The sequence below is a fragment of the Squalius cephalus genome, assembly GCF_949319135.1.
Source record: "Squalius cephalus genome assembly, chromosome: 14".
NCBI lineage: Eukaryota > Metazoa > Chordata > Actinopteri > Cypriniformes > Leuciscidae > Squalius > Squalius cephalus.
The window spans coordinates 27,240,554-27,256,869 of NC_137135.1; the positions used below are offsets into that span (position 1 = coordinate 27,240,554).

A 16,316-nucleotide genomic window follows, 5' to 3' on the forward strand; every position below is an offset into this window, starting at 1 on the left:
TCACTTACTCATCCTCATGTCGTTCCAAACATGCATACATTTTTTTCTTCTGCTGAACACAAATGAAGCAGCATTGGACCCCACTGACTTATATTGTATGGACAAAAAAAGTAAAACAAAAAAAACAAGGAAGAAATGGATACATGAGGGTGAGCAAACGACAGAATTTAAATTTTTGTGTGAACTACCACTTATAAGCATACACTGTTATCAATATGAACACAAATCCAATAGCAGTATGACTCCCAACTTGAAGCAGATACCAATCACAGAAATCCAAGTAGCGCTGGTTTGGTGATATGAAAAAATCAGGTGGTGTCAGGCAGCTGTTGTTGTTGCTTGTAGGGGATGCATCAGGTAAAAGCGAGACAGTGATGTGGCGGAGAAGCCGGTGTTGTGGCGTTTCCACAGCAACAGTGACATCCTCTCATAATTTGCTCTTTGGCGGTGAACCTGGAGGTGAAAAACAGGGTCTAATAGAGCACACATACACACAGCATCAGACGTCTACAAGAACACTAATGCTTGGAGAGTTCAGCCACTGTGTGAGATCTCAATAACACCATATCATAACTGTGATTATTAGAGCAAGGTTCGTCATGCAACATGTTACACATAAAAAAAGGTGCAAATAAGTCAATATGTTTGGGGATGTTAAAATTGAGTAATATGAAATAGTGTGCGGATTTTGAATTAATTTCTTTTAACAATGTAAACACAAAAATGCTAATGTAGTCAGCGTTAGTTTGTTATCAGTGCAGGCTACACACGTAGAGCTATCACATAATAATAACAACTTTAAACTGCACTAGTTTGTACTCTGTGTCCCAGAACACAGGGAAAAACAAATACATTGGCGTCACTGTCAGGAATAACAATTACCTGTCTGGTAATCTCACTGAGGGAGGGATGGATGGATTTGATGGTGAAAAATACTTTTGATTCTTTTGATTTTTGAAATATGTAAACCGGGAGAACTTTGTTTTGAAAGAATTAACATAATCAAGGGTCATTATGAAATTTAATAATTGTAAATGTCAGCTAAGAAAATGTTAAAACAAAGTGAAAATGGCACAGTAAAGAATAATGTTTGGGTGAATTCACTTTAAAAGCCCTTAAGCATAGGTGTGTGTGTGTGTGTGTGTGTGTGTAGACATTTTTTGGTCCCCATGAGGAAAAGAACTTATAAATCATAAAGAATATTTTCTGTGATGGTATGTTTATGGTTATGGGATAGAATATACAGTTTGTACAGTATGAAAATCATTATGTCCAAATAAAATGTGTGTGTGTGTGTGTGTGTGTGTGTGTGTGTGAGACAGACCTCGTGGGAAGTATGCAGACAACATTGTTTCATAGAGCTCTTTGTCAGACTTCAGAAACACACAGAAGATGACCCGGTCCACCTGACAGCAGATAAAAACAACAGAAAAAGAGACAAGAAATAAAAAATAAATGACCATAGAGAATATCACTTTTGAGCTGATTTTGCTACTGCACTGCAGAAGCATACAGTACTGCACAGACACAAATCAGAAAATCGTAGCTGTAATAATATATCTTCACCCGAATGAAACTATACTCTTTTATCTTTACCACACACTCTAAAGCTATAGCAGGAATTCTTGAGAACAGAGTTAAAGAATGGAATACAAGTGGCTGATTTCCAGAGAAAATAAAATAACCCTGCATATCTTCCCCTGCAAGTGCATTTCAGTGAAAGAGTTTTAGTTTGTTGTTACAACCTGAGGTATGCGTAATTTTTTTCTTCTTCTGTGGTATGAATTTAACTTTGAATATTCCATAACTGATAAATAACGTTCATTTATCCTATTCACAGATTTCGACCTTTAGCTTCTCAGTCTTGTGTGAAGAGAGGGTCTGCTGAAAAAGAGCACTTGTGTGCGATCGGTTAGCATACTTTTAATGTCTGAGTCTTTCTAGCCGGAGAGGCGCAGTGCCAATGACCTAACTGTCCTTGACAGAAACACCAGCACCAGTCCCAAATGCTTCATGGCAAGCAACAACATAAAAAGAACACATTGAGATCCGTGCCAGCATCCTAGAACCTCCATTTCCATGACAACAGTGGTGAGGGCAGGTGGGCTGTTCCTGCTTCTAATCATGTTCCTGTAACACATCGTTGCATCCAGCAAGCACTCCTACTCTGCCACTGAAATCTCTCTCACTCTCATTTTTCTCTCTTTGGTGTCTAGCATTGTCTTTTTTCCATTCCACTTTGCCAAATGTCACTCTCTCTCTCTGGCTCACTCATGCTGGGTCGCTTTGTCTGTCTGATTAAGATTCAAAATGAAGCTTTATATTGCCAAAGCATTTGTAACATTATGAACATGCACATGTGTAGTGAACTACAGAAAAGAGGAGGTTAAGTTTTCCATTCGATGTTTACATGGTTTCTGGGTCAAAAGCACAAGTCAAACCATTTACCATACACTATCAACAAGAAAATATTACCATAATTTTAGTTTATATTAACATACTATTCATGTTAAACCAAATCATATTAAAGTCTTACCAATTTTATACGTGTTTAAAAATGTTTCAGATGCAAAAAAAATTCGATTTGGTGTAGCTTTTATTTGTTACTACATGGAGGAGCACATTTAATTTGACTAAGCTAAGTGTTTACTAAAAAACAGCTCAGTCACATTTCATCCTTTCAAGTTAAAGTTGATTCAGACATGAGTGGTTTTGTCCAAGTGGGCGAGCTTTTCAGTCTGTAATTAATTAGTCCGCCCATTTCCACCGGCCTGACGCATTCAGGTCGATTTTCAGACTGGCTGCGATCATAATAGTTGGGTGTTATCATACTGACAGAGTAATCAGCCAATCACAGCGACGTGGAGGCACTGCCTTCTTATTTTTTCAGTTACCCCTAACATTCACTGTTAAAAACCATGGCCTTATGCATCAAAATGATTTTCTGTGGTATGAATTTAACTTTGAATATTCCCAGTGCCGATCCAGACCTCCCTGGGGCCCTAAGCAAAATTCTGTTAAGGGGCCCTCCTACCTGACCCATGAGCCATGTAAACCATTTGCCATTGCCACACAGTCACGCCTGACACCCCAGTGCTCCCGCTCCTTTAACTAGTACTAATGAAAATGTAATTCCTGATATCAGAAATAGACATTTTTACTAGAAAAAGTACATTCTTAATATCAAGAATTCACATTTTAAATAGTACAAATTTAATTATTGATATCAAAAATGCATCCTGTGAATGAATAAAAGCTAAAATGGCTTGTCATAGCATGTCACCGTGTTTTAAATGATAAAAGCAATACTTGATGGTTATTATTTACTGAGCGATGTGCATCCATATTGACCAGTATGTCCAGCCAATCAAAATTTTAAATGCAATATAGCCTATAAATCAAGTTAATGTCAATACATTGCTTTCTATCTTGCTTTATTGCAGAGTTGTAACTAAACTGACTTGGAGACTAGATAATCATTGTCTTGTTTTAATGAATGTTGTACTAGTATGTGCGCCTATAATGAGGAGTGCCATCACGCCCATATTGTACTGGTCCCCACAGATGTTTTGCTGGAAAGTGCGCGTTTCATTTCGTGCACACGCATATGAACGCATGTTAACGCGCGATGCGGTTATCTTTGACTGAATGAATGAATGAATGAGGCATTTATATAGCGCTTTTCATATGTACTACTGTACACCCAAAGTGCTTTACAATCATGTCGGGGTCTTTCCTCAACCACCACCAGTGTGCGACGGCAGCCACAGTACAACGGCGCCAGTGCGCTCACCACACACCAGCTACAGGTGGAGAGGAGAGGTATACAGCCAATTCAATGGATGGATCTTTACCGAGCTGCAGTTTATAAACAAACACCGTTGCCCTTTGTCGTTTATCAAACGTAATAAATAGATGTATTTCACTCTCACTTTTTCCTGTCAGGCACAGTCACAGATCACAGCCCTGGAAGTGGTGGTGTTGTGAGCAAGACGCAGAAAGACAAAAATTTGCACTGCCCAGCTGGGTTACTAGAGGTAGATGCACATCAACTTAACTTTACTGTTCTTTGCTGAAATCAAACTTGGAGAGGAGAGAACACAAGTCGACCTGATTGCTGTTCCCGCAATTCACTCTCATGGTGTTTTTATTCTCTCTTTTCGTGACCAGAAGGATAGTTCCGCTTAATTTTCTCATCGATATAGTAAACTTTGATTGACGCGCTTTGACACGAGGGGGAGGCGGGGCCTTGAGTAATTTGCGGGGCCCTACGCAACTTGCGTAGTGTGCGTATAGGGCTGATCGGCTCTGAATATTCCATATAACTGATAAATAATGTTCATTTATTTATTTTGACTGGTATCCAAATATTTATTACCTCCTCAAAGAAAATGATTTGATCCACATAATGCAATTTTAAAAATAATGAAAATATAAATATAATAATAGATAATAAAAAATTCAAATCAATAAAAGTACCCTCTCTCTTTCATTCTCTACTATTCTCTCGGTGCGTATGGAAAGTGGAGGGGTTAGCAAGCACCAAAGCGCTGGTTAATTAGTGTGCTGTAATTAGAGTGTCTCTGTCATTTTGTATATCTGTAGCGTAAAAGAAGGCGAGAGCGACTAAACACGCGGTGCAGAGTGAGATGAAAGCTCAGGACAGGAGAGACACATCAGTGAGAGATGAGAGAGGGGAAAAAAGACAGATGTGACCAGGATAAAGCGAGAGAGAGAGAGAGAGAGAGAGAGAGAGAGAGAGAGAGAGAGAGAGAGAGAGAGAGAGAGACAGAGAGAGAGAGACAGAGAGGCGCCGCAGTTTAGGATGTGCAGAAGTTTTGTCAAAGACATCCTGATGGCTCATTTCCTGTTAAATTTACTCTGGACTCACATTTACTCACAGGGACCAGAGATTGTGTCAATTCATTTGTGAATTTTTTGTACTTGTACTGTTCTGCAAAGCTTATACAAGCTCCGTTAGGAACCAATTAAAACTGAGGTTATATGTGTATGTGTGTGTGTGGTGCATGCTGACTCAGAAAAGTAAGTCCCTGTGCAGCCACCATCTGTTTGCCACGGCGTGCTCCTCATCGAACAATAACAACAATGGCAAGAAAAGAACACCAACAGGGAAATGACACACACACACACCTTCTCGTGGTTTTGCTCCAGGTATTCTCTCACTGTTCTCAGGGCAACTTCGACTGCTTGTTCAGGCGGGTATCCTGCACCACACACATAATCCAACACAATACACATCAGATTTACACTAGGGCTTTCAATCAATTCAAATGTTAAATCACGACATAAAAAAGGGTTTTAAATTGCAATATGCTGATTGACTAATTACAATAATCACAACTATAACCAAATAAGATCATTCAAAGACGTTACATTAATGTGGCAGAGGAAAGCACTGAATAAACAGTACAAAAGGGTGAAAATATTTTTTTGCTTTATATATTTTAAATGTTGGGCGTACACATACAGACGTCTTTGGCAATCGCATCTAGCCATTTTTCAGCGTCTCATATAAGTTCATTTTATTGTGTTATTTTCTTTATAATTAATCACACTCAATTGATGCATTAAACTGACAGCCCAAACCCAGTAAATCCAACAGAGCAACACAACATTATATTATTACGGATACACGCATTACTTTGAATGATGCACGGCACCATATTTTCTGCATGAAGACTTGAAAACGATTTACTTATGGTGGATGTTTTCAAACTTAAGCTGTTTGCTGGGTTCATTTTTGAGTTTAATCTCAACACGTATAGCTAAGAAGGGGGATTATAATCAGTGACATGCTCCCGCACCTAATCTCTCCTAATCTGACCGTCTAATCCCAGCCTTAATCTGGAAATCCCTCATACTACTGCAAGTGATATCCACTCCCGGAATTCCTAAAATGAGTTTCCTACTAAATAAATAACCACAAATAAAAACACATGCATGAGCACAGAGGTCACAACACAGCCGAGGTTCATAAACGTACCATTTATTTGGTTAGATAGAGCGTCGTAAACACAGGGAATGAAGTTGATGTTATTCATAAATGTTATTCATTGATGTTAGCTCATAAATGTGGTTAGTGAACGATTATAGGTTTTAATAATAAATGAGTCTATTGAAGACTCTAAATCAACCAACCTGTAATCAATTACACACAGTCATTTATAGACTATGAATATAAAGGACATATAAATATAAATAATTGATGTGAGACAAAACAATTAAAGATGAAAAGAAAACACTGATTAAGAGAAACCGCTGTAATTTGCACCTACCGTATACTCCAGTAGAGATGCAGGGGAAAGCCTAGACATCAACATCAAAGAGACATAAAAAGAAATAACGACTTGAATTTTATATAATTAAAAGTGTGAAAAATTAGTTCTTTTATCTACAAACTAGTAAATATTTCTCTAAATAAATGTGTTGTATTAAGAAATTAAGGTTTACAAAGCACTTACTGTTGGACCTATTAGTACAAAACCACAACAAAAACAGCTTTTACAAGGGAGGTTGAATGTAAACTGATTAATTACAACCCATTAAAGATACAATCCTTTACTAATGACAAACGAGCCACTTGTGTCCCAGAATTAAGGACCTTAGAAACAAAAGCTTTAATTTAAAGCAAATGGACCGAGTCACAGTGAACTGTTGCTGCTTTTAAAGGCATATTCTGCTCAGGAATGTCTTGGGAACCCCAGCACGTATTGATATAGTACTTTGAAATCAATTAAGGGAATGAAAATTCTGTCATTTACTCACCCTCATGTTCTTCAAAACTTTGGATTACTTTATTTCTTTCATGGAACACAAAAGGAGCTACTATACACCGCTGAACGTCCTAGCTTCCACTTTTCCATACAAAATAAGTGAATGGATATGGGGGATGTTGAGCAAAATATAATAAAATAAGACCTTTTGTACTCGTTTCATTCCGTTTCAAAGCTATCAGAAGACTTTTAATGACTAACTTTTAATGACACTTTAAATGTAATTTTTTTTAGCTTAATTATTATATGTCTCTGTAAAATTTTTAATGTTTTTTTTTTTTAGCACAACAATAATTTTTATGTTCCATAGAAAAATTATGTGTTAAAATTACTATTGTTGTCACTGTGTCAATAATGTTTTTCGGTAATTGAAATAAAGCTAAAATAAAATATAAATATGGATGTAAAAAATTAAACAAAAATCAGAAATGTTGGCTTGGCAACAAACTAAAAAATTCCTAAAACAAACTCAAATTAAAATGTAAAATAAAAGTTAGATAAAAAATATGAATAAATACTTTGATATAAATATAAAAATAATACAAGTATTAATAACACTGGGAATGACACGAGGGCGAGTTAATGATGAGTGAACTTTTATTTTTTAGATGAAGTACTCTGAATAATACTACACTTAAAGGTCTTTTTTCACAGCAAAAACCAGTTTCATAAAAGATAAACAGGGAGTCCTCATAAGACATTATGATGCTGCAACAATCGCTTGCTCTTTTTTGAGAACCTTAACAATAGATCTTAGCTGTGACTGTGTGTATTTTTATCCTTGCTGGTGCACTGTTAAAATCTTTTATATATACAGTAACCTGTCTTCAATAAATCATTCCCCGAAAGAAATAAAGCTGAAACGGCTCTCAACTGTTTTAGTAGATTCATATAAAAATTGTTAGGGCACCGGTGGAGTGCGAGTTATCTGCTGTGTTATGACTAGACTGCTGGCATTTTGATTCTTGTACCGTGAGGCAGCCGTGAGGTGTGAGTGATACAGGGTGAGAGTTTAACATGTTAACAGTATGTACCTGAGTTTATGTGCATGCAGCGTTAGGATCGAGACTGCGGTAGGCCGTTAAAATTGCATACAAGTAGTTGTATCACTGCCAAGACATGAAGTCTGAATCTGTTATGAGTGTGTGTGTGTGGTGAGACCCTTACCACAGTCCGCAGGTGGTTCTTAGTTGCTGTGTGCAGACAGTTATAATAACAGTTTCTCAGCGCTTGTTCCTCTCTCTCCCCCACCGAATCGTGCACTATCGGCCCCACGGTGTGAATAACATCTGTGAAACAGAGAGATACAGCCAAAAACAGAGAGAAGTCGTACAAAAATATCAGAAAATATGTGAATGTGTTTTAATAACTTCAACTTTCTGTCTGCATCCCTCCCGTTCATCTATCCATGTCCCTAAAACACAAATATGTTTATGTTACACTATCATTCAAAAGTTTGGGATCAGTACGATTTTTTTCTCTCCAAAAAATGTACACTTTCGTTCAGCAATGACCAGAAGTGTCCGTTAATACATTTATAATGCCATTACAGGAATAAATTACATTTTAAAATATATTATAATAGGAAAGAGTTATTTTAAAGGCACGGTGGGTGAGTTCCAGAAACATGTTTTGTTATGTTGATTGAAAGTCTCTTCACATCCTGATGGCAATCACTAAGTTAAGTGGTCTAAATGTATTTATATGTATATTTATCGTCTGTGGAACGCATAGGACCATAAAATGTTCGTACAATCATTGAAATTGGTCCGAATGCAACGATACGATGGCCTACCTGACTGTCAACATGTACTTCCATACCTCCGCGCACCCTACTCGCATAGACATCACACGTCATCACCTCGTTTCATGCTATGCAGAGTTACACAGAAGATGGAAACCAGTGACGTTATACTCGGAGCGGTTCGTGACTCGAATTTATGCGTTTCAATGGCAACAATATCAATGCTGAAATGAATCTGCAGCTGTCAGGTGGTACAGGTCAGTGCTCTTTAAGTTTTTCTATGTTCATTATTATTGTAATGTTATGTGCTTTCATGTGTTTTGAAGGAGTCGTGACTTTGGAGACGCTCTGAAGGGAGGGTGGGATCTTATGCTTTCAAAGCTAGCTCGCTATTGCTAGTCTCTCTGAAAATTGCCTACCCTAACTTTAAATTGTAATACTTCACAATATTAATGTATTTATTGTATTTTCGATCAATTAAATGCTGCCTTGGTGAGCATAAAAGACTTCTTTCAAACATGGTACTGATCCCAAATTTTTGAACAGTAGCATATATTTTAAACGTGCAATTATTTTCTTAGAGTAACTAAAAATGACAAGAGCAAATGCACTTTGTTTAGTCCACACATCTGTGCAGTTTGATGTAATGATACTCTTGATACTGATGTTATATTAAAACAATTAATTCACCTAAATATATGGATCTACCTTTTTAAGTGATTTAAAAAAAGGTTTACAGTGCATTAAAAGATGGTATAGTAAACAAAAATCAATAATTTCTCTTAGTCCTATTAAAAGTTCAAAGAAATGTCATTCAAATATATTAAAGGGCTATAAATTACGCATTTTAAAATGTTCCATTAATTAGTGGTATCGGTATATCAGTATCAGTGATATTGGCCTTGGCAGAACTAGGCCTTTGTAACACAGTCTGGCTGACTTATAGAAATAACTGATGGCTGTTGGATGGGTCTTTTGGCTTGTTTCTTCTTATGACATGATGATACAACATAGAAAAATCTCTTCACAGTAACTGCTGTACCGATAGGCGCTGTCAACAGCTGAGTTGATGAGCATTGATAGTGTTTAGTCCTTTCTACACCCCACATTTACCATGGAAACCGCAGTTTCTACCAAAATACCCAAGTGACGGCAGTTGTTATAAATAAATAATACAGTGAGATAAATAAATAAACAGATTCAAATTTAGCAATCCTTTTACTAGCATTGATTACTGTAATAACTATAGTAATTGTTGGCAGATTCTATGGTTTCCAGGGTACATGTTCATAAGCGTAACAGGAAACAACTGAAATCATCAAAATAAATGATGTTTGATTACTTTTATTTGTTCTAAAGTCAAATTTAGAGTGTGCATGTTCAAAAGCAGTTTCCTTAGTCTGCAAAAGAATAATGATTGTTATTCATATAATAATATAAAAATGGTCTCCATGGCAATTTTCAATACAGCAAGTGCGATACTTTACATGCTTTTGTAAGGTCTTTTTTTGTAAGAGAAAAGTGATTAACCCCTGATGTGTTATTAATAATTTTTAGACTTTTGATTAGACTTATTCACGTATACCAACTACACTTTCTGTTTGTGGTTCCCATTTCTGCCATCTGTCTGTTTCTCGATTACTAAAGACCCACTTGTCTCCATCCTGCACCCTCTCATCTCAATTTCCTGTTTCCTCCTCCCATTGACACTCAGCTCAACCAGACGGTAGGTCCGTTTCCCTTGTCCTCCTTTTCCGCCTGCATCTACCTTCTGTCTAAAACATTCATCCATCTGTCCTCTCAATGTCTTATGTCCTTGTGTGTCACGTCTGTGGCATGTCCTCAATCCTTCCCCTTTGCCCCGCTTGTCTTTTGGACGTCCAGCCTCCCTCCGTCAGTTCCACTCCCACTCCTCTTTCCCTCATCCATCCGCCCCCCCGACACCTCTCTGCGCTGCGTGCTGTCCGGCTGCGTTTATTTACCGCTGCACTCTGCAGTGTTTACAGCATCGATCCACCTCTGTTTGTTTAGTCCAGCAGCACCATCATACATCAAGTCAGCCAGAGACATTAGTCACACACACACACACACACACACACACACACACACACACACACACACACACACACACACACACACACACACACACACACACACCTAGACGCTCACATATGATATGCAAAGGGAAACAATGGACAGGAAAAAAAAAAAAAAACTGAGAACAGTGGGCATATGTTTGACTGGAAGTGCAGTGTCACAAAGTGTTGTCATGTTTGTGGCACAGCATGAACTGCTAAAGCGGGTGTGGAAGGAAGAGAGACAGGATGACATAATCACCGCAGACACAGGTGCAGCTGGAGGTTAAAGCAAACTACAGAAAACTGCCGGGAGGTTTAGATATCGCACTGCTCAACTCCCTCTGTCGCTCCTGTTTGCTCTCTAAAACAAACACACACAAGCGCACTTACAACAGAGTGAGCGGGGAAGAAATGAACATTTTCTACAGATTTCAGATGTTTATGATGGAGCATAATGTAGATTCGGGACCTTGTAGCTAAAAGATAGTTTCTGTAATTGATCATTTAAGCTGTTGACCTAATCTAATAAATATTTGTCATATAATCATGTCATTTATTAATTTTTATATATACTTTAATTTTGTGTTGAAACCTGACATGCATATGAATAGACAATACTTGTATATAAATAATAATAATTTATTTAACAAAGAGTTTAGATAGATAGATAAGATTAGATTAGATTCAACTTTATTGTCATTATGCAAGGTACAAGTACAGAGCTAATGAAATGCAGTTAGCATCTAACCAGAAGTGCAGAAATATAGTGTTCAATATACAGATAAGTGCACAAACAAGTCCACAGCGTAAGTGCAGCTATAGCTTACAATATGTACAGAATATATGAATATACTAAAACCGTATAGAAGAAAATGGATGCATGGATGGATGGATAAGATAAGATAGATAAATTCAAGATTATTTATGTACCGTATTTCAATATTTTTTGTGGCTTTTTGCTTTAATATATGCTGGGTCACAGTGTGGTCGTACAGCTTGTCTTCTAAACCATTTTATTTCACCATAACTTGCTCATGAGAAAACATACCATTCTCTTTCTCCCCACGCAGCTCCCAAACCAAAACCTGACAACACCCATAACGTATCGATGAATCTACTCCAAACTTGCTATTATCAGGCTCTAAATCACTCCCCTGTTTGTTCCCCCTCCTTCCCGCCTTCCTCCTGCCTGCTCGCCTTTCTCTTTCCTCTTCTCCCTCCCTCTCAGTGAAAGATTTTCTGTCTTTCTGCTACCAAGTCTAACTGTTCACTCATCCAGACCAAACCCAAGTCTCCTGTCTCATGCACAAAGGGAGGCCCTGGTCTCTCCCACCAAACCCCCTGGAGAAAAAAGTCAGTGTGCACAGCTATATCCCCATTCTGCAGCAGGGGAGCAGGTGCGCTGACTTAAAAAAAGACAGCTGGCTAAGACGGTGCAAGAGATCTGCTTATCATCTGAATGGTCCGAAGGTGTTCGACTCACTTTCTGTGTTTCACCCCTTTTTCTCAAATTCAAATCAGCTTGGCAGCTAAGTTACAATATACCCGTAGTCACCAGCCGATCAAGCACGACGGCCCGCACAATAGATCCCTCTTCTTTCACCTTGGCTTTCATGCGACTGGTTTTGACAAGAAAAAGCTGTGATTTTAAAGAAAGTTGCAGCTCAAAATTGATTTGAGATAACAGCCTTAATTTTAGGTCATTGCAAAAGTACAGTGCATTTCATTGGATTGTTTAATAAACATAATTAAATAATCGAACCTTGTTATTCATCCAGTCTATGAGCAATGAGGGGAGAGAGAAAAAGGTATTAGTTAAATAACAGGAGAGAAGGGTGGGTGTTCGATTGGCCTGTGTGGATTTTAATTAGTGTTAATTGGCCACAGAGGGAAATGAAGGCTCAGAGAGAGTGTGTGTATGTGTGTGTATTGATAAATATGCTACTCTCTTCTCTTTCTCCCCCCTAGCAATGGTTGTTTTGTATGGTTGGGTCCCTAGTCAAGGCTGTATTGGTACACAGGTGGACTTAGGGACTGACAGGATCTGCACATTCTGCCTTTCATTCACCAATGAGATCCACTGGGTTTATAGTTCACCCCCTCAACCCAGGCAGAGTATGTATTATTACCATACTTCTGTTTTACTATAAGACACAAACATACACTCCCCTATCCTCATCCAAAAAGCAACAGATGTGCGAGCACATGTGCAAACTGCAGCTCAGCCAGTCAAAACATGACAATACTCTATACAAACACACAAATCTCAGATTTTATTTAGGGGCTTTAGTCTGTAATTATAGATGCTTTCTATTACTATCACGCAATTGAGGTTCAAGCTGAAGTATGTAATTTCTCCACCACCGAACGGAACTGCAAAAACAAATATTGTTTTCAAAAAAGGTTTTCAAATACGCCCACATCAGTCCTTGATTGAACAAACTGACAGCCCCGCCCCAACTCACGCCATTGGTAGAGTCAGTATTTTTTGTGTACGACTAGACGGGTAGCTCAAAACAACTGGGTTACAGAGACAAAATAAATAACCAATGAATAGCTTATTTATAGTTGTCTCTGCATATTAAGATAGGATAGACAAAATATTTAAAAACCAAAAAATGTACATACTTCAGCTTTAAGAGTTTTAAATTAAATGAATTCTAAGGATTAAAAGTTTGCACTTTACTCGTTTTGCCATGGACATGATTGACATCTTAAATCTTACAGCATGTTGAGGAGATCTTTGCTATTACTTTTTCAAACGATCAGAACCTAGAATCTAGTGGATGATATGATATATAAAAATCCCGTAGATTTAAACTGAAGGAGTGACCTGACACTTGGGGATTGGCTGAACATCCAAGCATTTGTGGCAGCCAGTTTTGCATAGACAAATTTGAACCTGCACCGCCATGATGCTCTCTACCCACAGACAGAAACCTGAACATTTTCATTTAGAAATGTTACATTATAACAGCTCACAAATCACAAATAGTCCAAACACCTGTTCGTACATAACTTATAATCCGATCAGTGTGCGGTGCACGCAGTCAGACACAGACACTAATTTCAGTCCTACAATTACTGCTGATATTTACTGTTCTACTCCCCGCAGTTCGGTACAGTACAGAAAGAGAGAGAGAGATGAGAAGGAAAAACACAAAGTTGGAGAGAAAAATCAACTAAAGACTACGTAAAAACTAACAGAGAGCATAGCCTGGAGTGTAAGGCAAATCACTGGTGTGTATCTGTGTGTGTGTGTGTGTGTTGGGGGTGGCTTGAGAATCAGCAGCGTGTGCATCTCTGTCTCTGAACAGCAAGGTACAGTGGGGGGGGATCATAAATTAGACAAGGAAATTACTGCTAAGTGTGCGAATAAATTAAAGTGCGCTTGCTTCTGTAAACACTGTCTGACTACATAATTACTGAACACTCTCTGGAAGAGTGAAAGAGACGGAGGGAGATGGATGGGGGGAGGGAGGGAGAGTGATAGGGAAAAAGGTTTGCGTTGATGGTTTATTCATTTATTCATTCGGCAGCGTGCAACATGTACGCAACCGTTTGACATTTCGCTAGAGAGGTTGCACAACACCTGCTTACTATCCTAAGATGAGAAACATAAAACCTTGCAAAAGTCAAAATCAAGAGTAATTTAGTTTCTACAAAAGTACTGTGCTGACTTTGATGCAATCAAGCGTAAATGAGGAAGGTTTGCTCTTTTCCTTATCCATTTAGCATACTAGAAGAAATGTTTAATTCTAACAAATGATTCTGAATTCATCATCCTATTCCAAAGAGCTCAAACCATTTCAGACAGATGTCTATATGGCATTAGTGTGATGATCAGTTTGTTTCATGAGCAACTCACATTTTGCAGGCAGGCCGTAGGCTCCGGTGATCTTGGCCTCCCCCGTTTCGCAGCCGTTCAGAGTGGCACATTCCTTCTTCAACAGAGGACCAGCTCCACGATGAATGGCACCATCCACTGAAGGAGGAATATATATACACACATACATATTCATATAGATCTAGCATTCTGCACACTCTTAATTAGATACAGATAAAGTAGTGCAGTAAGGTTACATTTATTAGAATGAATTATAACATTTATTTAAAAGAATTACTGAGAGACATATACATGCATAGATATACACACCATAAATATAAATACATAGTTAGACATAAAACATACAACATATTATAAATACACATATGTAATATTTAGCCAGATAATTCAGATGGCAATTTACCAACATTTATGATATATTTTCTTTTTTAATTTACTTTAATTTACTTTTTAAGACATTTTAAGCATAAAAACACCGGTAACATTTTACATTAATTAACCACATTAGTTAACATGAACTAAGAATGAACACTACTTTTACAGTATTTATTTATCATAGTTAAATGTTAATCTCAACATTTACTACATTTTTTAAGATCAAAAGTTGTATCTGTTAACATTAATTAATGCACTGTGAACTAACATGAACATTTTTATTAACTAAATATTAACAAAGGTTAATAAATGCTGTTAAAACACATTGCTCATTGTTAGTTCATGTTAGTTAAATAATAAACTAATGTTAACAAATGAGAACTTATTGTAAAGTTTTACCAAATCACCTGCCACCTTTCAATCTCAGGCAGCTGTATACGATGGGCCCTTTCTAAAAATGTCGTCCCATGACAAATATTGTGCAGTTTGGGATCGACACAGCTTGTTTACCCCACTTTAATGCTGATAAACCCAACCCCCATTTATCATTTGAGGACACAGAAAAATCAGATTTCTCACAGCACTGAGGGCAGCAATTTGAGGGTCATAACAGTTTTACTCAAGGGTTTTCAGCACCCTGGCACTTTTGCTGATATGTGCTCAGAATCTGCAGGAGCGAGAGATAGAGTGATAAAAAGATAGAAAGATAGGGAATATATACCGAGAAATACCAGAGAGTGAAGTGGAGAGAAAGACGAGGAAAAAACCGAGAGAGAGATGGAGGGACAGATGGAGGGAAGTTGTACTCAGGGCTTTGGAGTGGAGGAAAGGAGGATGAGAGGAAGCAATAGGGGAAAAGATGTGAATGTGGTGACGAGGTACGCCTGTTGGGAATAGCTTGCTTTCCTGTGTAATTGCAACATGCATGCACACACACTTTTTATGTTACACAAACATCTTTTTAGCAGGTAGCCTACTAATTGGCTTTTTGCTCATCTGACGACACGGAAAAAAACATATATATATAGGATATTTTCCTATATTGCATCCACAGGTTTTTTTCAGCTCTCTGTCATATGTGCTCCTAGCATTTAATCCCACGCAACACCTACGTTCACGCAAACATGCATGCATCGGCTCCACACACACAACATTTCTGTGTACAAAAGCATTCATTAACAGTTGTTCTCAATTTCCCATCAAATTGGTTTGGTCTGAACTGGTCCGCACCCTCTTACACCGTGTCCTAACTACACGCGACACGCGATAAAAGGTATCTTTTCCATGTTAATCAGAGTTTTCGTCCTAACCAGCCGCGACTGCGACACGCGACGATTCTATTTTAGAAACATTTCTATTTTTCTATTTATACGTCGTGGCTGGAACAACAAACACAAAGTGTGACAATGATAATCTGTACTGTTTATGTGCTTTATTTAATGTTACACCATGTCCTAAATAGACGCGATAAGATAAGA

At 37.9% G+C, this 16,316-nt stretch overlaps 1 protein-coding gene across 1 annotated transcript in view; it reads right to left on the minus strand.

The window, feature by feature from the left end:
- macrod1 (mono-ADP ribosylhydrolase 1) overlaps nt 1-16,316 on the minus strand; it is a 59,828-nt gene continuing 43,512 nt past the window's right edge. The window contains exons 5-10 of the mRNA XM_079892928.1: nt 14,485-14,601; nt 7,962-8,083; nt 6,297-6,327; nt 5,152-5,225; nt 1,325-1,406; nt 1-453 (exon numbers count right to left, since the gene is read on the minus strand). Coding sequence (XP_079749054.1) covers nt 428-453; nt 1,325-1,406; nt 5,152-5,225; nt 6,297-6,327; nt 7,962-8,083; nt 14,485-14,601 — 452 coding nt within the window. The 3' untranslated portion in view covers nt 1-427. The remainder of the gene's footprint in view (nt 454-1,324; nt 1,407-5,151; nt 5,226-6,296; nt 6,328-7,961; nt 8,084-14,484; nt 14,602-16,316) is intronic.